Source organism: Drosophila miranda, chromosome XR (assembly GCF_003369915.1).
Source record: "Drosophila miranda strain MSH22 chromosome XR, D.miranda_PacBio2.1, whole genome shotgun sequence".
NCBI classification, from domain to species: Eukaryota; Metazoa; Arthropoda; class Insecta; order Diptera; family Drosophilidae; genus Drosophila; species Drosophila miranda.
Window position 1 is genome coordinate 3,044,849 of NC_046674.1, and position 23,705 is coordinate 3,068,553.

A 23,705-nucleotide genomic window follows, 5' to 3' on the forward strand; every position below is an offset into this window, starting at 1 on the left:
TTTAACAAATCAAGCGAAAGGCCAATCATCTTTGACATCTCTTTATAATGTGCCTGCTGATGGACTCTTCTTCGGTTTGCCTTTGGGACCAGCCACGTAAGAGGCATTTGGCACACGGACCTGCTTGCCGTCCGAAAACTCCTCGCCCATCGATGGAACGCTGCGCATATAGCCGAGCGAGGCAATGTGGAGAGCCTCGTCGGTCTCGGCGGTTGGCGGGCGGTTGGTCTGGGCCGTCAACTGCTGGTAGCACGGGTGGCTGGGATCAAGGACCGGCTCTGGGTCGATCCTGTACCCGCCGTCATTGTACTCGGCGTGGGCCAAGGAGTGCGAGCTGGGTTGCTCTGGGTCCAGTAGCTGGTGCTCTTCCTCCATCACGCTGTCGCGCGTGGCCCGAGTCGGGCCGGTCTCGTCCACGCCAGAGCTTGGCTCGGTCGTGCAGGTCGGCTCTGAGGGGAACATATCACCGAACTCCTCGGCAATCAGGCGACGGGCCAGCGGTACCGAGAAGTACTCCTTGTAGTGCAGCTTGCGTCGACGCTCGAACTCAATGCGCCGCAACTTCTCCTCCTCATCGGAGTCCTGCTCCATGCCAAAGCAGGGCGTCGCCGACTGCGAGGTTATGCGCAGTTTCTCCATCAGTTCGGCGGTGTCCAGCTTCTTTGGCAAGTCATCCTCGAACACGAACGGGGTCTTCGGCTCGTCAATGATCATGTGTCCGTAGGTTTTGCCTTCCGGATGGAAGGTCGCCAGCACGTTTAGCTCGTCGAACTTGGCCGTCTTCTGGCCTGCTAGCTTCCGCGGTGCCTCGTTGCTGCCGCTTGTGAAATAAATTGTTATTGTGCTATCTGATATTCTGTATTGTTTCGCTACGAGTGCTGCTTTACAACTGCTTGTTCTATTCGAATAGGCGACCTACTGGAAGGTGACAGGACAACAACGGCTTGCTGCCTTTCTTCCTTTTTTCTTTCTTAAATTTCGAGTAATTTCTGGAATTTTGACTTTGTTTTCCAAACAAACTTCACAATTTCCACATATATCAGCCTCGACTTACAGGTTTCTGCCTTGGGAAGTGCTTTTCAGAGTTTTCCCTTAGAATCCCAACACATCCCAGCGCAATACTGGACGACCTATTGCACCAGATGAGCGAAAAGGGACAAGGGTCGATCAACATGACCACCAAGAAGATTATGTCGCCCATGAAGGAGCTGCAACTGGAGGTCAGGTCCTTGTTGAAGAAGAAAAGGCAGCTACGGGGGAATGCCAATGCCCCTGGCACACCGCAGGACCCCCACCCAGACCCCACAAAACCCAGAGTGGCCAAGGGACTCAGACAACACCAGGACTCCGCAGGAACGGGCCAACACCCCGGGACAAGGAGCGTGCACGGTAAGCACAAACTACCGACGCCAGCCGACAAGAGGCGCCCAAGAAGCCGTCGAGCAGCGCGCGAAGCACTGAACCCGCACAGAAGTGGAACGAGATCAGAGGACGACGAAGAGGGCGAAGAGGACGCAGTACATACGCGGACATCCTGGCAGCACCAACGCTCCAGGGCCTGAAGAGCCAGGACTAGGGCATAGGGAAGACTGCCTCGGGCGAACTTCTCCTCAGGATGCAACAACCGTCTGATCCTGCCTGGACTTGACCTCTGACCCAGGAGCATTAGAAGGCAAACCAGGCAGTGCTATCTCCCCTAGCAGTCGTGAAGCCCATCCCGAAGACAGTGGCGGTCGAAGTGCTTGATGTAGACGAGCTCACGACAGGCGATGAGATACTGGAGGCGATATCTGCAGCAATCGGCTGCGACTTGAGGCAAGTACCGAGCAGCACCGGGGATGCGAAGAGTGTATGGTGCCCCGCAGGTGGCCACACTGAACCTCCAGCCCGCCCTCGCCCAGAAGCTCCTGGGTTGTGTGCCGCATGCGACGACGTATTATGCCGATTACTACTACTGCTACAAGTGTATGGCCTAAGGACAGGAACAGGCTGTGGAGAGGCCCCTCTCCACATGCAGAACCAATGCAAAACCCCCCCAAGTGCCTTCAGTGCGTGGGCAACAACGGAGACACTCGCTCAACAGCTCCCTTGGTCCTCAGCCGCAGCCGTCCAGAGAACAAGACGGCCCTTTCCCAGCTGATTGATGGGTAAGCTACTCCAGCTTAACCTCAACCACTGCCGTACCGCCCAGGACTTGCTGACACACACGGTTCTGAAGCAGCAGATCAACGTAGCGCTGCTCAGTGGGCCCTACAAGGGGACAAATCTGCGGAAGCGATCACATAGAGCATCCAGGGTGGGCTATATGTATATTTGGTAGTCACATATTTGTATAGCTACTACATAGGGCCTCGCTTCACGCAGCACGAATATCAGGCGATCATCAGAGATCACAGATCCCCGGTCATAACAGCGGGGGACTTCAACGCCTGGGCCACGACTTGGGCACGCCCCGTGGAACAGCGCTCCTGGACAAATTCACAAGCCTGAACGTCTGTCTCCTGAACACAGGAAGCACCCCGACGTACAGCAATGCGGGCCGGGAGTCATCATAGACCTCACCTTTGAAAGCACGGTGACGGACATCTTCGCCATTAGGAATGCAACAAGGGGGCAACAAAGTGTCATTCAAGGCCAACCGGAAAGCCCTAAGAGACGCCATCAGAAGCAAACCCGCAAGGTCCTAAGCGACCACAGAAGCACCCCAGACGCGGCTCCTGCTACCGGAAGCGACAAATGCAACGTAGCGGTTGGAAGTATAACATCCTGGCTCGCAATGAATGGTCTGTCCTAGCCTTCACTACCAAGTCCGCCTTAAAATACCTACGGGTATTTGAAGAGTCCTCCCTCTCCTCACCAGTAAAGGTTTCTTCGGGAGTGCCACAGGGCAGCCACCTAGACCCCTTACTCTTCTTCGGTATTAACATACTCTCGAGTACTTATGTATGCGGGTGATGCTAAGCTCTGTGTCTAGTATAAGGACATTTCATTACATTCCCGCTTGCAATCCGATCTCAACAACTTTTAGTCGTGGTGTTTTGCATACTTGTTACAAAGCTATGACATTTCACCGTTCTAGCCCCTTGTTGGCTCCCTATACCCTATGTGGTGTTTCTCTTGGGACAATTACCCTGGTGGATGATCTTGGTGTTATGTTAGACGCCAAGCTAAAGTTTTCTGAGCACATTTCTACCATGGTAAATAAGGCCATGCGCGTGCTTGGGTTTATTAAGAGGTGGTCAAAGGAATTTGACGACCCCTTTATAACAAAGACTCACTACACGTCGCTAGTTCCTGTGTATGGTGCCCGCAGTAAAAAGTACACCAGGACCGTATAGAATCAGTACAGAAAAGCTTTTTACTCTTTGCTCTGCGGGGCCTTAACTGGGATGCGGGTGGGAGACTCCCATCTTACTCTAGTAGACTGCCATTAGTAAACGTCCCATCCTTAGTTGACCGTAGAAAAATGCTTGGGGTGACTTTTGTGCACAACTTGATCAGGGTTGACACAGACAGCCCTGTTGGGATCAGTTCCTATTAGACTCACTGGAAGTTTGATACCGTTTTTCCTTCCACTTTGTATATCGAATTATTCCTTGCATGAACCGTTTAGGGTCTTATGCTCGGATTATAATTCCGTCTACCAAATTATATCCACCACTGATTCTCTTCCTCTTATTAAGTTACTAATCCTCACACACCTTTCTAGTAATTATTAATTGTAGTGGTATTTGTATTTGTATTTGCATTTGTATTTTTATTTGTACGGGTTCGGTTCGGCCCCTCGGTCGGTTGGCCGGGAGGAGGGCTGCGTTTTGCCTGGCATCCGCGCGTAAGAGCCTTCCGCTGGTGTCACTCGGGCCACTTGACGGTGCAGTAATTGCATCGCCTCTTGTAAGATCCAGTCATTGCCTGTCAACGTCCCAGATAGTGCTAGACCAGAGGCCTACTTTCAAGGCACACCTCGAGTACGCATGCGCGAAGGCAGCCGGAGCAACGGCGGCCATTAGCAGGATGGTGGCCAACACAGGAGGTCGACGACCTTCATAGTCCTACATGGATCAGTCGTGTGAGCACCAGCAATGAGGCGCCGTCATACAGCAGAGACAGCTGAGGCGCATACAGACGCTGTGCCCTCAGGGTTGCATGCTGGTCGAACGGCTAAGCGGCAGAACGGCATGACGGTTCACGATGGGACAAAGCCGAGAAGGGAAGATGGACGAAAAGAGACGAGCCCAGGAGTAAACGCAGACACCCTCACCGAACGGATGATAGCCGACGAGCAGACGTGGCACGTGGCTGCCAATATGGCAGCAAGCGTCATCAAGGAGCCGAGCCAAGGAGCGAAGCCGGGAAGACCCCACACTCCGCACCACGAAGTAATACATTCCCCACAACATCCCGTTATTTACGTTCGACATGTAATAAGTAATGTCACATCTGCTCAACTACATAAGGGAGCGCCACTGCGCCACTGCGCCGCCATGTAGATGACTACGACATGTCCATGTAGCTGCACAGCGCCGCTAGAAGCATTTGCTACATTTTGGAAGTGTTGCGGCCGCCCTTTTTCGGAATATTTTACCTGTAAAATGTATATGTAAAATTGTAAATGAATATCTTACATATTCGTCACTTGCCATACTTTTGGTGGGACAGAACTTTATAATTCAGAAAAACCATCCAAATTATCCATAAAAGGCGTTTATTTAAGGGTGGATTCTGGGCGAAAGACAGATGGAATCATCTGTCATGTGTTGACAGGAAAGGTAAACACTTTTCTAGGAAAAAAATTAACTTAATGTTAATCCGCTTACGTTGAACATCGATGGGTCGATGGATCGATGGATCGCCTACACATTCTGGAGAACGAAGAAGCTTATAAAAATGTGGACAAGTTTAGATAAAATATTGAATGGCACACGCTTTTCGCATCTTCAAAAAATAAAACAAAACCTTGCCTCTGATTTTACAATCTGATGATTAATTTCAGCAAGTAACAATCATTTTAACAAATCAAGCGAAAGGCCAATCATCTTTGACATCTCTTTATAATGTGCCTGCTGATGGACTCTTCTTCGGTTTGCCTTTGGGACCAGCCACGTAAGAGGCATTTGGCACACGGACCTGCTTGCCGTCCGAAAACTCCTCGCCCATCGATGGAACGCTGCGCATATAGCCGAGCGAGGCAACGTGGAGAGCCTCGTCGGTCTCGGCGGTTGGCGGGCGGTTGGTCTGGGCCGTCAACTGCTGGTAGCACGGGTGGCTGGGATCAAGGACCGGCTCTGGGTCGATCCTGTACCCGCCGTCATTGGACTCGGCGTGGGCCAAGGAGTGCGAGCTGGGTTGCTCTGGGTCCAGTAGCTGGTGCTCTTCCTCCATCACGCTGTCGCGCGTGGCCCGAGTCGGGCCGGTCTCGTCCACGCCAGAACTTGGCTCGGACGTGCAGGTCGGCTCTGAGGGGAACATATCACCGAACTCCTCGGCAATCAGGCGACGAGCCAGCGGTACCGAGAAGTACTCCTTGTAGTGCAGCTTGCGGCGACGCTTGAACTCAATGCGCCGCACCTTCTCCTCCTCATCGGAGTCCTGCTCCTTGCCAAAGCAGGGCGTCGCCGACTGCGCCATCAGTTCGGCGGTGTCCAGCTTCTTTGGCAAGTCATCCTCGAACACGAACGGGGTCTTCGGCTCGTCAATGATCATGTGTCCGTAGGTTTTGCCTTCCGGATGGAAGGTCGCCAGCACGTTTAGCTCGTCGAACTTGGCCGTCTTCTGGCCTGCTAGCTTCCGCGGTGCCTCGTTGCTGCCGCTTGCGAAATAAATTGTTATTGTGCTATCTGATATTCTGTATTGTTTCGCTACGAGTGCTGCTTTACAACTGCTTGTTCTACTCGAATAGGCGACCTACTGGAAGGTGACAGGACAACAACGGCTTGCTGCCTTTCTTTCTTTTTTCTTTCTTAAATTTCGAGTAATTTCTGGAATTTTGACTTTGTTTTCCAAACAAACTTCACAATTTCCACATATCTCAGCCTCGACTTACAGGTTTCTGCCTTGGGAAGTGCTTTTCAGAGTTTTCCCTTAGAATCCCAACGCATCCCAGCGCAATACTGGACGACCTATTGCACCAGATGAGCGAAAAGGGACAAGGTCGATCAACATGACCACCAAGAAGATTATGTCGCCCATGAAGGAGCTGCAACTGGAGGTCAGGTCCTAGTTGAAGAAGAAAAGGTAGCTACGGGGGAATGCCAATGCCACTGGCACACCGCAGGACCCCCACCCTGACCCCACAAAACCCAGAGTGGCCAAGGGACTCAGACAACACCAGGACTCCGCAGGAACGGGCCAACACCCCGGGACAAGGAGGACGGCGTGCACGGTAAGCACAAACTACCGACGCCAGCCGACAAGAGGCGACCAAGAAGCCGTCGAGCAGCGCGCGAAGCACTGAACCCGCACAGAAGTGGAACGAGATCAGAGGATGACGAAGGGGGCGAAGAGGACGCAGTACATGCGCGGACATCCTGGCAGCACCAACGCTCCAGGGCCTGAAGTGCCAGGACTAGGGCATAGGGAAGACTGCCTCGGGCGAACTTCTCCTCAGGATGCAACAACCGTCTGATCCTGCCTGGACTTGACCTCTGACCCAGGAGCCTTAGAAGGCAAGCCAGGCAGTGCTATCTCCCCTAGCAGTCGTGAAGCCCATCCAGAAGACAGTGGCGGTCGAAGTGCTCGATGTAGACGAGCTCACGACAGGCGATGAGATACTGGAGGCGATATCTGCAGCAATCGGCTGCGACTTGGGGCAAGTACCGAGCAGCACCGGGGATGCGAAGAGTGTATGGTGCCCCGCAGGTGGCCACACTGAACCTCCAGCCCGCCCTCGCCCAGAAGCTCCTGGGTTGTGTGCCGCATGCGACGACGTATTATGCCGATTACTACTACTGCTACAAGTGTATGGCCTAAGGACAGGAACAGGCTGTGGAGAGGCCCCTCTCCACATGCAGAACCAATTCAAAACCCCCCCAAGTGCCTTCAGTGCGTGGGCAACAACGGAGACACTCGCTCAACAGCTCCCTTGGTCCTCTGCCGCAGCCGTCCAGAGAACAAGACGGCCCTTTCCCAGATGATTGATGGGTAATCTACTCCAGCTTAACCTCAACCACTGCCGTACTGCCCAGGACTTGCTGACACACACGGTTCTGAAGCAGCAGATCAACGTAGCGCTTCTCAGTGAGCCCTACAAGGGGACAAATCTGTGGAAGCGATCACATAGAGCATCCAGGGTGGGCTATATGTATATTTGGTAGTCACATATTTGTATAGCTACTACATAGGGCCTCGCTTCACGCAGCACGAATATCAGGCGATCATCAGAGATCACAGATCCGCGGTCATAACAGCGGGGGACTTCAACGCCTGGGCCACGACTTGGGCACGCCCCGTGGAACAGCGCTCCTGGACGAATTCACAAGCCTGAACGTCTGTCTCCTGAACACAGGAAGCACCCCGACGTACAGCAATGCGGGCCGGGAGTCATCATAGACCTCACCTTTGCAAGCACGGTGACGGACATCTCGCCATTAGGAATGCAACAAGGGGGCAACAAAGTGTCATTCAAGGCCAACCGGAAAGCCCTAAGAGACGCCATCAGAAGCAAACCCGCAAGGTCCTAAGCGACCACAGAAGCACCCCAGACGCGGCTCCTGATACCGGAAGCGACAAATGCAACGAAGCGGTCGGAAGTACATATAACATCCTGGCTCGCAATGAATGGTCTGTCCTTGCCTTCACTACCAAGTCCGCCCTAAAATACCTACGGGTATTTGAAGAGTCCTCCCTCTCCTCACCAGTAAAGGTTTCTTCGGGAGTACCACAGGGCAGCCACCTAGACCCCTTACCCTTCACACTGTTTATCAATGACTTGCCTTCGGTATTAACATACTCTCGAGTACTTATGTATGCGGGTGATGCTAAGCTCTGTGTCTAGTATAAGGACATTTCATTACATTCCCGCTTGCAATCCGATCTCAACAACTTTCAGTCGTGGTGTTTTGCATACTTGTTACACCTCAATGCCTCAAAATGCAAAGCTATGACATTTCACCGTTCTAGCCCCTTGTTGGCTCCCTATACCCTATGTGGTGCTTCTCTTGGGACAATTACCCTGGTGGATGATCTTGGTGTTATGTTAGACGCCAAGCTAAAGTTTTCTGAGCACATTTCTACCATGGTAATTAAGGCCATGCGCGTGCTTGGGTTTATTAAGAGGTGGTCAAAGGAATTTGACGACCCCTTTATAACAATCAGAATCTTTCGTATCTTTCTTAGTGATCAGACGTGTTTTTGTTTTGCGCTCCGCATTTTTTCCTTTTGTTTTGAATAAACAGCCGGTGTTTTCCTAACTAAATTCTAATTATACTTCCTAACCAGACAACAATCTGGAAACCTATTCTATTACGCGAGTGCATGCCTTTTGATTTGTGTTAAAACATTATTTAACTTTTTATTTTTCGGCGTCGGCTTGTGCTTGTGCTTGTGTTTGTGTTGTTGCAGTGAGTGAGTACGCATTACGCATTGCAGTCCGCTCTCGTCTGGTAGCTTTTGTTGTTTTATGACTCTCTCGCTCAACTTCAATAACTGTTCTTTCTCTCTCGCTCTTTAAACTTTCTGAGCAATAGCGCTCTCTGCTTAGTAGCTCTCGCTATAACCGCTCTCCACTCTGCTCTCTTTTTTTTACCAATTCCGCTTTGAGCGTTGTCTGGCACATTGGTCTGATACCAATTTGTTTTGCAAATAATAGTATATATATAAATAAATAATAAAATAAAATGGAATACGCTGTGGTCTGTGCCAAAAAAAGCTGTAAGAAGCAGATCACCCACGATCAGCCGAATGTCCCCTGCTGGCTCTGCGACAGCGTAGTGCACGCAAAATGCGCTGGATTTTCTGGCCTCGTGAGTGATGCTATAGCCAAACGTAATGGCTTGCATTACAGTTGCGAGGCATGCCGTGCGGTGGAGAAAGACATGGTGGCTTTCATGAGGCAGACGCGGAGTGGCTTTAAGGAGCTGACCGTTGGTTTTAAAAACCAATACGATCGGCTCCTAGCCATGGAGGCTCAGTTTAGCGGTTTAAAACTGCTGAATGAGTCTCCGAGGCGCAAAAAGGTCACTCCGCGGGATCTGCAATTGCCAACCGTCACTCAGCCGTGCGCCGCCGAAAAACTGACTCCGACTACTCCAAGTGTGCAGCAGTTGATCTCGTTTGCCACTCCAAGGGCAACGACAGCTGATGGCGACGCAGATTCGGTAGCCGAATTCATCGCCTCGGAGAATGTGCAGCCAAGTACGTCTGCAGCGTCCGTGTCCGTGGTGTCCGCAAGTTCGCTAGTTGTCCCATCTATACCGATCCCACCAGTAAATAGACGTTCCGGACCTCCGGATATTGCCACCACAGGTACTAGGCCTGTGGTGACTAAACCACTGGTGGGAGTCCCACCAAAACGACAAGTTTTTGTTTCACGGCTGGCCCCTGACCTCACATCTAATGATGTAATTGCTTTTATTCAAAGCAAAATAAAAGCCGTGGGTTTAAAGGTGGAGAAATTTAACTTCTCTTATGCCAGGGAGATAGCCTCGTTTAAGATAAGCATCTCCCCAACTCAATTTGACACCATTTGCTCCGCCAAATTTTGGCCGGAGCATTTGGTGGTGAAGGAGTTTAAGGCTAAGAAGAAGAATAGGCCCCCCATATCCCTTCCAAACCTTTCCAGTGTGCCACCCTCAACCTCAACCTCAACTTCCTCTTCCTCAACTTCCCGTCTTGCTTCCACCTTTCCAAAAAACTAACTTCTCTTTTAGTAACCTATCAGAATGTAAGAGGCTTGCGTAGTGAGCTCAGCATTCTTTTCCGGGATAGTGTTGCATTTGCTTCCCACGTTATTGTGTTTACTGAAACCTGGTTAAAGCCGGACATTCTTAGTTCCGAGGTTTTGGCAGGTCGGTACACAACTTTTAGAAAGGACCGTTCGTCTCGACGGGCAGGGGGGGTTCTAATTGCAGTGGACTCTTACTTCACGTCGGAACACTTCACAGTCCAAGTTCAACAGGAACTGGAATTCCTGTGTGTAAAACTGATTCTTCCCGCTTTCGCTATATTCATTACTTGCTCGTATATCCCACCTTCTTCGGATATTTCAATTTATGAGCAGCACTTGTCCGCTTTAACCGCTGTTTCTTCCTCGCTATCTGATAAAGATCGTATGATAGTTCTTGGTGACTTCAACTTGCCAGGAACTGTTTGGTCTTCGGTAAACGAGTCTAGTATCCTAGTGCCCATGTCACGACATGACTTTGTTGACGGCTTGCTTGACCTATCCCTGTCTCAAGTCAACCATGTGAAAAATTCCTTGGGTCGATTGCTTGATCTGTGCTTTGTATTGGATCCGACCATAGTGTTGTTAACCCGAGCCCTTCCGCTCACTATACCTGAAGACGCCTACCACCCTACTTTCGAGGTGTCGCTAGATATAGGACCAACTGTATTGGATCGGTCGAGTAGGCTGCCCGAACGTGTCCGCTGCTTTCGTAAAGCCGAGTTTGCGAAGCTTAATAACCTCATTAGGGATTTTGATTGGTCCGCTTTGTACTTGTGCACTGATATCATAAAAGGCACAAACATTTTTTACAATGCTCTTGGCACATTTTTCGATTCTTGTGTCCCGCTTTCTTGTCCGACTAGATCTGGAAAACCCCCTTGGTTTACCAAAGAGTTATCCAGTCTAAAAAACTTACAATCAAGACTTTATAAAAAATTTTAAGAAGTAGGTTCTCCTACTTCTCACTCTCGCTATGTATTAGCTCGGTCAAACTTTTCAGTTCTTAATGCTCAATGCTATAAGAACTACCTATCTCGATGCAGGATACGTTTTTCTCAGGACCCTAAACAGTTTTACAGCTTCGTAAACAGTAAGCGTAGAACGTCCGCACACCCATCCTCGCTATCATTTTGTAATACGTCGGCAAATAATGATCAGGCAATTGCCGATCTTTTTGCCCAATTCTTCCAAACCACCTATTCTGAGGAAAGCTACTCTGGTCATCCGTACCCATACGGTTTACCGAGGTCGAACGGCATTTTCAGTCCCTTGTTAAATGAATGTTCCCTACTTCATGATCTTCGACTAGTTAAGCCGGTGTTTTCACCGGGTCCAGACGGGGTTCCAGGTTGTGTACTCAGGTACTGTGCCGAGGCTCTGCGTGGACCTTTGCTTAAACTATTCACCCTATCCATTGATTCTTCTTGCTTCCCCCCGATCTGGAAGGAATCGTTTATAATTCCTCTCCATAAAAAAGGTAGCAAGTCTGATGCAAAAAATTATAGAGGTATAGCAAAGTTATCCGCTATTCCTAAAATGTTTGAGAAGGTTTTAACTCCGCACTTGCAACATCTCTGCAAGTCACTTATATCTCCAACTCAGCATGGATTTATAAGGCGGCGATCAACCACCACGAACTTGTTAGAGTTTACCTCTTTCATTATTAAAGGCTTTCAAGGTAACTTACAGACGGATGTTATTTACACCGACTTTAGTAAAGCATTCGACTCTGTAAACCATTCCCTTTTAGCGCATAAACTTGACCTTTTAGGGTTTCCGCCCAACCTCCTGAGATGGATTTCTAGCTATCTTTGTTCTAGGTCTCAAAGAGTCCTCTTCAAAAACTCCCTCTCTTTCCCAGTAAAGGTTTCTTCGGGAGTACCACAAGGCAGCCATCTAGGCCCCTTACTCTTCACACTCTTTATTAATGACTTACCTTCAGTATTAACATACTCTCGAGTACTTATGTATGCGGATGATGTTAAACTCTGTGTCCAGTACAAGGACATTTCATTTCATTCTCGCTTGCAATCCGATCTCAATATCTTTCAGTCATGGTGTTGTGCAAACTTGTTACACCTTAATGCCTCGAAATGCAAAGTTATGACATTTCATCGTTCTAGCCCTTTGTTGGCTCCCTACACCCTATTTGGTGGTTCTCTTGAGAGAATTACCCTGGTGGATGATCTGGGTGTTATGTTAGACCCCAAGTTAAAGTTTTCCGAACACATTTCTACCATGGTAAATAAGGCCATGGGCGTGCTTGGGTTTATAAGGAGGTGGTCAAAGGAATTTGACTACCCCTATATAACAAAGACTCTCTATACCTCGCTTGTTCGTCCGATCTTAGAATACGGCTCCTGTGTATGGTGCCCTCAGTACAAAGTACACCAGGACCGTATAGAATCAGTACAGAAAAACTTTTTATTCTTTGCTCTGCGGGGCCTTAACTGGGATGCGGGTGTAAGACTCCCATCTTACTCTAGTAGACTACTATTAGTAAACCTCCCATCCTTAGTTAACCGTAGAAAAATGCTTGGTGTGATATTTATGCACAACTTGATCAGGGGTGACATAGACAGCCCTGATCTGTTGAGCTGCATAAACTTCACGATTCCTATTAGACTGACTAGAAATTTTATACCGTTGTTCCTTCCACTTTGTAGATCGAATTATTCCTTGCATGAACCGTTTAGGGTCTTATGCTCGGATTATAATTCCCTCTACCATATTATATCCACCACTAATTCTCTTCCCCTTATTAAATTATTAATCCTTACACACCTTTCTATTAATTAGTAACTGTAGTGGTATTTGTACTTTGATTGCATGCTTAGTTTCTTAGTAAGTTTAGTACTAATTTTCCTCGAATGTTAGTCTAATAGCTATCTTTCTTGCATGTTCGCGTTTGGTTCGGCTACGCACCGCGCGTCATGCGGCAGCGCCCCTCGGTCGGTTGGGCGGGAGGAGGGCTGCGTTTTGCCTGGGATCCGCGCGTAACAGCCTTCTGCTGGTGTCACACGGGCCACTTGACGGTGCAGTAACTGCATCGCCTCTTGAAAGATGCAGTCATTGCATGTCAACGTCCACACAAAAAAAAACAAAGACTCACTACACGTCGCTAGTTCCTGTGCATGGTGCCCGCAGTACAAAGTACACCAGGACCGTATAGAATCAGTACAGAAAAGCTTTTTACTCTTTGCTCTGCGGGGCCTTAACTGGGATGCGGGTGGGAGACTCCCATCTTACTCTAGTAGACTGCCATTAGTAAACGTCCCATCCTTAGTTGACCGTAGAAAAATGCTTGGTGTGACTTTTGTGCACAACTTGATCAGGGTTGACACAGACAGCCCTGTTGGGATCTGTTCCTATTAGACTCACTGGAAGTTTGATACCGTTTTTCCTTCCACTTTGTATATCGAATTATTCCTTGCATGAACCGTTTAGGGTCTTATGCTCGGATTATAATTCCGTCTACCAAATTATATCCACCACTGATTCTCTTCCTCTTATTAAGTTACTAATCCTCACACACCTTTCTAGTAATTATTAATTGTAGTGGTATTTGTATTTGTATTTGCATTTGTATTTTTATTTGTACGGGTTCGGTTCGGCCCCTCGGTCGGTTGGCCGGGAGGAGGGCTGCGTTTTGCCTGGCATTCGCGCGTAACAGCCTTCCGCTGGTGTCACCCGGGCCACTTGACGGTGCAGTAATTGCATCGCCTCTTGTAAGATCCAGTCATTGCCTGTCAACGTCCCAGATAGTGCTAGACCAGAGGCCTACTTTCAAGGCACACCTCGAGTACGCATGCGCGAAGGCAGCCGGAGCAACGGCGGCCATTAGCAGGATGGTGGCCAACACAGGAGGTCGACGACCTTCATAGTCCTACATGGATCAGTCGTGTGAGCACCAGCAATGAGGCGCCGTCATACAGCAGAGACAGCTGAGGCGCATACAGACGCTGTGCCCTCAGGGTTGCATGCTGGTCGATCGGCTAAGCGGCAGAACGGCATGACGGTTCACGATGGGACAAAGCCGAGAAGGGAAGATGGACGAAAAGAGACGAGCCCAGGAGTAAACGCAGACACCCTCTCCGAACGGATGATAGCCGACGAGCAGACGTGGCACGTGGCTGCCAATATGGCAGCAAGCGTCATCAAGGAGCCGAGCCAAGGAGCGAAGCCGGGAAGACCCCACACTCCGCACCACGAAGTAATACATTCCCCACAACATCCCGTTATTTACGTTCGACATGTAATAAGTAATGTCACATCTGCTCAACTACATAAGGGAGCGCCACTGCGCCGCCATGTAGATGACTACGACATGTCCATGTAGCTGCACAGCGCCGCTCCAAGCATTTGTAAAATTTTGGAAGTGTTGCGGCCGCCCTTTTTCGGAATATTTTACCTGTAAAATGTATATGTAAAATTGTAAATGAATATCTTACATATTCGTCACTTGCCATACTTTTGGTGGGACAGAACTTTATAATTCAGAAAAACCATCCAAATTATCCATAAAAGGCGTTTATTAAAGGGTGGATTCTGGGCGAAAGACAGATAGAATCATCTGTCATGTGTTGACAGGAAAGGTAAACACTTTTCTAGGAAAAAAATTAACTTAATGTTAATCCGCTTACGTTGAACATCGATGGGTCGATGGATCGATGGATCGATGGATCGCCTACACATTCTGGAGAACGAAGAAGCTTATAAAAATGTGGACAAGTTTAGATAAAATATTGAATGGCACACGCTTTTCGCATCTTCAAAAAATAAAACAAAACCTTGCCTCTGATTTTACAATCTGATGATTAATTTCAGCAAGTAACATAATCATTTTAACAAATCAAGCGAAAGGCCAATCATCTTTGACATCTCTTTATAATGTGCCTGCTGATGGACTCTTCTTCGGTTTGCCTTTGGGACCAGCCACGTAAGAGGCATTTGGCACACGGACCTGCTTGCGGTCCGAAAACTCCTCGCCCATCGATGGAACGCTGCGCATATAGCCGAGCGAGGCAATGTGGAGAGCCTCGTCGGTCTCGGCGGTTGGCGGGCGGTTGGTCTGGGCCGTCAACTGCTGGTAGCACGGGTGGCTGGGATCAAGGACCGGCTCTGGGTCGATCCTGTACCCGCCGTCATTGGACTCGGCGTGGGCCAAGGAGTGCGAGCTGGGTTGCTCTGGGTCCAGTAGCTGGTGCTCTTCCTCCATCACGCTGTCGCGCGTGTCCCGAGTCGGGCCGGTCTCGTCCACGCCAGAGCTTGGCTCGGACGTGCAGGTCGGCTCTGAGGGGAACATATCACCGAACTCCTCGGCAATCAGGCGACGGGCCAGCGGTACCGAGAAGTACTCCTTGTAGTGCAGCTTGCGGCGACGCTCGAACTCAATGCGCCGCAACTTCTCCTCCTCATCGGAGTCCTGCTCCATCAGTTCGGCGGTGTCCAGCTTCTTTGGCAAGTCATCCTCGAACACGAACGGGGTCTTCGGCTCGTCAATGATCATGTGTCCGTAGGTTTTGCCTTCCGGATGGAAGGTCGCCAGCACGTTTAGCTCGTCGAACTTGGCCGTCTTCTGGCCTGCTAGCTTCCGCGGTGCCTCGTTGCTGCCGCTTGTGAAATAAATTGTTATTGTGCTATCTGATATTCTGTATTGTTTCGCTACGAGTGCTGCTTTACAACTGATTGTTCTACTCGAATAGGCGACCTACTGGAAGGTGACAGGACAACAACGGCTTGCTGCCTTTCTTCCTTTTTTCTTTCTTAAATTTCGAGTAATTTCTGGAATTTTGACTTTGTTTTCCAAACAAACTTCACAATTTCCACATATCTCAGCCTCGACTTACAGGTTTCTGCCTTGGGAAGTGCTTTTCAGAGTTTTCCCTTAGAATCCCAACGCATCCCAGCGCAATACTGGACGACCTATTCCACCAGATGAGCGAAAAGGGACAAGGGTCGATCAACATGACCACCAAGAAGATTATGTCGCCCATGAAGGAGCTGCAACTGGAGGTCAGGTCCTTGTTGAAGAAGAAAAGGCAGCTACGGGGGAATGCCAATGCCACTGGCACACCGCAGGACCCCCACCCAGACCCCACAAAACCCAGAGTGGCCAAGGGACTCAGACAACACCAGGACTCCGCAGGAACGGGCCAACACCCCGGGACAAGGAGGACGGCGTGCACGGTAAGCACAAACTACCGACGCCAGCCGACAAGAGGCGCCCAAGAAGCCGTCGAGCAGCGCGCGAAGCACTGAACCCGCACAGAAGTGGAACGAGATCAGAGGACGACGAAGAGGGCGAAGAGGACGCAGTACATACGCGGACATCCTGGCAGCACCAACGCTCCAGGGCCTGAAGAGCCAGGACTAGGGCATAGGGAAGACTACCTCGGGCGAACTTCTCCTCAGGATGCAACAACCGTCTGATCCTGCCTGGACTTGACCTCTGACCCAGGAGCCTTAGAAGGCAAGCCAGGCAGTGCTATCTCCCCTAGCAGTCGTGAAGCCCATCCAGAAGACAGTGGCGGTCGAAGTGCTCGATGTAGACGAGCTCACGACAGGCGATGAGATACTGGAGGCGATATCTGCAGCAATCGGCTGCGACTTGGGGCAAGTACCGAGCAGCACCGGGGATGCGAAGAGTGTATGGTGCCCCGCAGGTGGCCACACTGAACCTCCAGCCCGCCCTCGCCCAGAAGCTCCTGGGTTGTGTGCCGCATGCGACGACGTATTATGCCGATTACTACTACTGCTACAAGTGTATGGCCTAAGGACAGGAACAGGCTGTGGAGAGGCCCCTCTCCACATGCAGAACCAATGCAAAACCCCCCAAGTGCCTTCAGTGCGTGGGCAACAACGGAGACACTCGCTCAACAGCTCCCTTGGTCCTCAGCCGCAGCCGTCCAGAGAACAAGACGGCCCTTTCCCAGCTGATTGATGGGTAAGCTACTCCAGCTTAACCTCAACCACTGCCGTACCGCCCAGGACTTGCTGACACACACGGTTCTGAAGCAGCAGATCAACGTAGCGCTGCTCAGTGGGCCCTACAAGGGGACAAATCTGCGGAAGCGATCACATAGAGCATCCAGGGTGGGCTATATGTATATTTGGTAGTCACATATTTGTATAGCTACTACATAGGGCCTCGCTTCACGCAGCACGAATATCAGGCGATCATCAGAGATCACAGATCCCCGGTCATAACAGCGGGGGACTTCAACGCCTGGGCCACGACTTGGGCACGCCCCGTGGAACAGCGCTCCTGGACAAATTCACAAGCCTGAACGTCTGTCTCCTGAACACAGAAAGCACCCCGACGTACAGCAATGCGGGCCGGGAGTCATCATAGACCTCACCTTTGCAAGCACGGTGACGGACATCTTCGCCATTAGGAATGCAACAAGGGGGCAACAAAGTGTCATTCAAGGCCAACCGGAAAGCCCTAAGAGACGCCATCAGAAGCAAGCCCGCAAGGTCCTAAGCGACCACAGAAGCACCCCAGACGCGGCTCCTGCTACCGGAAGCGACAAATGCAACGTAGCGGTTGGAAGTATAACATCCTGGCTCGCAATGAATGGTCTGTCCTTGCCTTCACTACCAAGTCCGCCCTAAAATACCTACGGGTATTTGAAGAGTCCTCCCTCTCCTCACCAGTAAAGGTTTCTTCGGGAGTGCCACAGGGCAGCCACCTAGACCCCTTACTCTTCTTCGGTATTAACATACTCTCGAGTACTTATGTATGCGGGTGATGCTAAGCTCTGTGTCTAGTATAAGGACATTTCATTACATTTCCGCTTGCAATCCGATCTCAACAACTTTTAGTCGTGGTGTTTTGCATACTTGTTACACCTCAATGCCTCGAAATGCAAAGCTATGACATTTCACCGTTCTAGCCCCTTGTTGGCTCCCTATACCCTATGTGGTGCTTCTCTTGGGACAATTACCCTGGTGGATGATCTTGGTGTTATGTTAGACGCCAAGCTAAAGTTTTCTGAGCACATTTCTACCATGGTAATTAAGGCCATGCGCGTGCTTGGGTTTATTAAGAGGTGGTCAAAGGAATTTGACCACCCCTATATAACAAAGACTCACTACACCTCGCTAGTTCCTGTGTATGGTGCCCGCAGTACAAAGTACACCAGGACCATATAGAATCAGTACAGAAAAGCTTTTTACTCTTTGCTCTGCGGGGCCTTAACTGGGATGCGGGTGGGAGACTCCCATCTTACTCTAGTAGACTGCCATTAGTAAACGTCCCATCCTTAGTTGACCGTAGTAAAATGCTTGGTGTGACTTTTGTGCACAACTTGATCAGGGTTGACACAGACAGCCCTATTGGGATCTGTTCCTATTAGACTCACTGGAAGTTTGATACCGTTTTTCCTTCCACTTTGTATATCGAATTATTCCTTGCATGAACCGTTTAGGGTCTTATGCTCGGATTATAATTCCGTCTACCAAATTATATCCACCACTGATTCTCTTCCTCTTATTAAGTTACTAATCCTCACACACCTTTCTAGTAATTATTAATTGTAGTGGTATTTGTAGTGGTATTTGTATTTGTACGGGTTCGGTTCGGCCCCTCGGTCGGTTGGCCGGGAGAAGGGCTGCGTTTTGCCTGGCATCCGCGCGTAAGAGCCTTCCGCTGGTGTCACTCGGGCCACTTGACGGTGCAGTAATTGCATCGCCTCTTGTAAGATCCAGTCATTGCCTGTCAACGTCCCAGATAGTGCTAGACCAGAGGCCTACTTTCAAGGCACACCTCGAGTACGCATGCGCGAAGGCAGCCGGAGCAACGGCGGCCATTAGCAGGATGGTGGCCAACACAGGAGGTCGACGACCTTCATAGTCCTACATGGATCAGTCGTGTGAGCACCAGCAATGAGGCGCCGTCATACAGCAGAGACAGCTGAGGCGCATACAGACGCTGTGCCCTCAGGGTTGCATGCTGGTCGAACGGCTAAGCGGCAGAACGGCATGACGGTTCACGATGGGACAAAGCCGAGAAGGGAAGATGGACGAAAAGAGACGAGCCCAGGAGTAAACGCAGACACCCTCACCGAACGGATGATAGCCGACGAGCAGACCTGGCACGTGGCTGCCAATATGGCAGCTAGCGTCATCAAGGAGCCGAGCCAAGGAGCGAAGCCGGGAAGACCCCACACTCCGCACCACGAAGTAATACCTTCCCCACAACATCCCGTTATTTACGTTCGACATGTAATAAGTAATGTCACATCTGCTCAACTACATAAGGGAGCGCCACTGCGCCACTGCGCCGCCATGTAGATGACTACGACATGTCCATGTAGCTGCACAGCGCCGCTCCAAGCATTTGTAAAATTTTGGAAGTGTTGCGGCCGCCCTTTTTCGGAATATTTTACCTGTAAAATGTATATGTAAAATTGTAAATGAATATCTTACATATTCGTCACTTGCCATACTTTTGGTGGGACAGAACTTTATAATTCAGAAAAACCATCCAAATTATCCATAAAAGGCGTTTATTTAAGGGTGGATTCTGGGCGAAAGACAGATGGAATCATCTGTCATGTGTTGACAGGAAAGGTAAACACTTTTCTAGGAAAAAAATTAACTTAATGTTAATCCGCTTACGTTGAACATCGAAGGGTCGATGGATCGATGGATCGATGGATCGCCTACACATTCTGGAGAACGAAGAAGCTTATAAAAATGTGGACAAGTTTAGATAAAATATTGAATGGCACACGCTTTTCGCATCTTCAAAAAATAAAACAAAACCTTGCCTCTGATTTTACAATCTGATGATTAATTTCAGCAAGTAACATAATCATTTTAACAAATCAAGCGAAAGGCCAATCATCTTTGACATCTCTTTATAATGTGCCTGCTGATGGACTCTTCTTCGGTTTGCCTTTGGGACCAGCCACGTAAGAGGCATTTGGCACACGGACCTGCTTGCCGTCCGAAAACTCCTCGCCCATCGATGGAACGCTGCGCATATAGCCGAGCGAGGCAATGTGGAGAGCCTCGTCGGTCTCGGCGGTTGGCGGGCGGTTGGTCTGGGCCGTCAACTGCTGGTAGCACGGGTGGCTGGGATCAAGGACCGGCTCTGGGTCGATCCTGTACCCGCCGTCATTGGACTCGGCGTGGGCCAAGGAGTGCGAGCTGGGTTGCTCTGGGTCCAGTAGCTGGTGCTCTTCCTCCATCACGCTGTCGCGCGTGGCCCGAGTCGGGCCGGTCTCGTCCACGCCAGAACTTGGCTCGGACGTGCAGGTCGGCTCTGAGGGGAACATATCACCGAACTCCTCGGCAATCAGGCGACGGGCCAGCGGTACCGAGAAGTACTCCTTGTAGTGCAGCTTGCGGCGACGCTCGAACTCAATGCGCCGCAACTTCTCCTCCTCATCGGAGTCCTGCTCCATGCCAAAGCAGGGCGTCGCCGACTGCGAGGTTATGCGCAGTTTCTCCATCAGTTCGGCGGTGTCCAGCTTCTTTGGCAAGTCATCCTCGAACACGAACGGGGTCTTCGGCTCGTCAATGATCATGTGTCCGTAGGTTTTGCCTTCCGGATGGAAGGTCGCCAGCACGTTTAGCTCGTCGAACTTGGCCGTCTTCTGGCCTGCTAGCTTCCGCGGTGCCTCGTTGCTGCCGCTTGTGAAATAAATTGTTATTGTGCTATCTGATATTCTGTATTGTTTCGCTACGAGTGCTGCTTTACAACTGCTTGTTCTATTCGAATAGGCGACCTACTGGAAGGTGACAGGACAACAACGGCTTGCTGCCTTTCTTCCTTTTTTCTTTCTTAAATTTCGAGTAATTTCTGGAATTTTGACTTTGTTTTCCAAACAAACTTCACAATTTCCACATATCTCAGCCTCGACTTACAGGTTTCTGCCTTGGGAAGTGCTTTTCAGAGTTTTCCCGTAGAATCCCAACGCATCCCAGCGCAATACTGGACGACCTATTCCACCAGATGAGCGAAAAGGGACAAGGGTCGATCAACATGACCACCAAGAAGATTATGTCGCCCATGAAGGAGCTGCAACTGGAGGTCAGGTCCTTGTTGAAGAAGAAAAGGCAGCTACGGGGGAATGCCAATGCCACTGGCACACCGCAGGACCCCCACCCAGACCCCACAAAACCCAGAGTGGCCAAGGGACTCAGACAACACCAGGACTCCGCAGGAACGGGCCAACACCCCGGGACAAGGAGGACGGCGTGCACGGTAAGCACAAACTACCGACGCCAGCCGGCAAGAGGCGCCCAAGAAGCCGTCGAGCAGCGCGCGAAGCACTGAACCCGCACAGAAGTGGAACGAGATCAGAGGACGACGAAGAGGGCGAAGAGGACGCAGTACATACGCGGACATCCTGGCAGCACCAACGCTCCAGGGCCTGAAGAGCCAGGACTAGGGCATAGGGAAGACTGCCTCGGGCGAACTTCTCCTCAGGATGCAACAACCGTCTGATCCTGCCTGGACTTGACCTCTGACCCAGGAGCCTTAGAAGGCAAACCAGGCAGTGCTATCTCCCCTAGCAGTCGTGAAGCCCATCCAGAAGACAGTGGCGGTCGAAGTGCTCGATGTAGACGAGCTCACGACAGGCGATGAGATACTGGAGGCGATATCTGCAGCAATCGGCTGCGACTTGGGGATGCGAAGAGTGTATGGTGCCCCGCAGGTGGCCACACTGAACCTCCAGCCCGCCCTCGCCCAGAAGCTCCTGGGTTGTGTGCCGCATGCGACGACGTATTATGCCGATTACTACTACTGCTACAAGTGTATGGCCTAAGGACAGGAACAGGCTGTGGAGAGGCCCCTCTCCACATGCAGAACCAATGCAAAACCCCCCTAAGTGCCTTCAACAGCTCCCTTGGTCCTCAGCCGCAGCCGTCCAGAGAACAAGACGGCCCTTTCCCAGCTGATTGATGGGTAAGCTACTCCAGCTTAACCTCAACCACTGCCGTACCGCCCAGGACTTGCTGACAAACACGGTTCTGAAGCAGCAGATCAACGTAGCGCTGCTCAGTGGGCCCTACAAGGGAACAAATCTGTGGAAGCGATCACATAGAGCATCCAGGGTGGGCTATATGTATATTTGGTAGTCACATATTTGTATAGCTACTACATAGGGCCTCGCTTCACGCAGCACGAATATCAGGCGATCATCAGAGATCACAGATCCCCGGTCATAACAGCGGGGGACTTCAACGCCTGGGCCACGACTTGGGCACGCCCCGTGGAACAGCGCTCCTGGACAAATTCACAAGCCTGAACGTCTGTCTCCTGAACACAGAAAGCACCCCGACGTACAGCAATGCGGGCCGGGAGTCATCATAGACCTCACCTTTGCAAGCACGGTGACGGACATCTTCGCCATTAGGAATGCAACAAGGGGGCAACAAAGTGTCATTCAAGGCCAACCGGAAAGCCCTAAGAGACGCCATCAGAAGCAAGCCCGCAAGGTCCTAAGCGACCACAGAAGCACCCCAGACGCGGCTCCTGCTACCGGAAGCGAAAAATGCAACGTAGCGGTTGGAAGTATAACATCCTGGCTCGCAATGAATGGTCTGTCCTTGCCTTCACTACCAAGTCCGCCCTAAAATACCTACGGGTATTTGAAGAGTCCTCCCTCTCCTCACCAGTAAAGGTTTCTTCGGGAGTGCCACAGGGCAGCCACCTAGACCCCTTACTCTTCTTCGGTATTAACATACTCTCGAGTACTTATGTATGCGGGTGATGCTAAGCTCTGTGTCTAGTATAAGGACATTTCATTACATTCCCGCTTGCAATCCGATCTCAACAACTTTCAGTCGTGGTGTTTTGCATACTTGTTACACCTCAATGCCTCGAAATGCAAAGCTATGACATTTCACCGTTCTAGCCCCTTGTTGGCTCCCTATACCCTATGTGGTGCTTCTCTTGGGACAATTACCCTGGTGGATGATCTTGGTGTTATGTTAGACGCCAAGCTAAAGTTTTCTGAGCACATTTCTACCATGGTAATTAAGGCCATGCGCGTGCTTGGGTTTATTAAGAGGTGGTCAAAGGAATTTGACCACCCCTATATAACAAAGACTCACTACACGTCGCTAGTTCCTGTGTATGGTGCCCGCAGTAAAAAGTACACCAGGACCGTATAGAATCAGTACAGAAAAGCTTTTTACTCTTTGCTCTGCGGGGCCTTAACTGGGATGCGGGTGGGAGACTCCCATCTTACTCTAGTAGACTGCCATTAGTAAACGTCCCATCCTTAGTTGACCGTAGAAAAATGCTTGGTGTGACTTTTGTGCACAACTTGATCAGGGATGACACAGACAGCCCTGTTGGGATCTGTTCCTATTAGACTCACTGGAAGTTTGATACCGTTTTTCCTTCCACTTTGTATATCGAATTATTCCTTGCATGAACCGTTTAGGGTCTTATGCTCGGATTATAATTCCGTCTACCAAATTATATCCACCACTGATTCTCTTCCTCTTATTAAGTTACTAATCCTCTCACACCTTTCTAGTAATTATTAATTGTAGTGGTATTTGTATTTGTATTTGCATTTGTATTTGTCTTTGTACGGGTTCGGTTCGGCCCCTTGGTCGGTTGGCGGGCTGCGTTTTGCCTGGCATCCGCGCGTAAGAGCCTTCCGCTGGTGTCACTCGGGCCACTTAACGGTGCAGTAATTGCATCGCCTCTTGTAAGATCCAGTCATTGCCTGTCAACGTCCCAGATAGTGCTAGACCAGAGGCCTACTTTCAAGGCACACCTCGAGTACGCATGCGCGAAGGCAGCCGGAGCAACGGCGGCCATTAGCAGGATGGTGGCCAACACAGGAGG

At 50.4% G+C, this 23,705-nt stretch overlaps 3 protein-coding genes across 3 annotated transcripts; all 3 read right to left on the reverse strand.

Moving 5' to 3' along the window:
* Nucleotides 1-42: 42 nt before the first annotated feature.
* LOC117186469 (protein phosphatase inhibitor 2-like) lies at nucleotides 43-4,861 on the reverse strand. The gene is made up of 2 exons (XM_033387336.1): nucleotides 4,818-4,861; nucleotides 43-820 (listed from the first exon to the last, which is right to left on the reverse strand). Exons 1-2 carry the CDS (start codon nucleotides 4,859-4,861, stop codon nucleotides 43-45), a joined length of 822 nt encoding a protein of 273 aa, XP_033243227.1.
* Nucleotides 4,862-5,049: 188 nt separating this feature from the next.
* On the reverse strand, nucleotides 5,050-14,195 carry LOC117186470 (protein phosphatase inhibitor 2-like). The gene is made up of 2 exons (XM_033387337.1): nucleotides 14,170-14,195; nucleotides 5,050-5,809 (listed from the first exon to the last, which is right to left on the reverse strand). Exons 1-2 carry the CDS (start codon nucleotides 14,193-14,195, stop codon nucleotides 5,050-5,052), a joined length of 786 nt encoding a protein of 261 aa, XP_033243228.1.
* A 573-nt stretch (nucleotides 14,196-14,768) lies between these two features.
* LOC117186471 (protein phosphatase inhibitor 2-like) lies at nucleotides 14,769-15,714 on the reverse strand. The gene is made up of 2 exons (XM_033387338.1): nucleotides 15,704-15,714; nucleotides 14,769-15,498 (listed from the first exon to the last, which is right to left on the reverse strand). Exons 1-2 carry the CDS (start codon nucleotides 15,712-15,714, stop codon nucleotides 14,769-14,771), a joined length of 741 nt encoding a protein of 246 aa, XP_033243229.1.
* Nucleotides 15,715-23,705: the final 7,991 nt, after the last annotated feature.

Coding starts and splice junctions, on each gene's coding strand:
- LOC117186469 (XM_033387336.1), bottom strand. CDS start 4,861: ATGTGTAGGCGATCCATCGATCCATCGACCCATCGATGTTCAAC. Junction 821..4,817: donor TCGACCCATCGATGTTCAAC/GTAAGCGGATTA, acceptor TTATTTCACAAG/CGGCAGCAACGAGGCACCGC.
- LOC117186470 (XM_033387337.1), bottom strand. CDS start 14,195: ATGGCGGCGCAGTGGCGCTCCCTTAT. Junction 5,810..14,169: donor GCGCAGTGGCGCTCCCTTAT/GTAGTTGAGCAG, acceptor TTATTTCGCAAG/CGGCAGCAACGAGGCACCGC.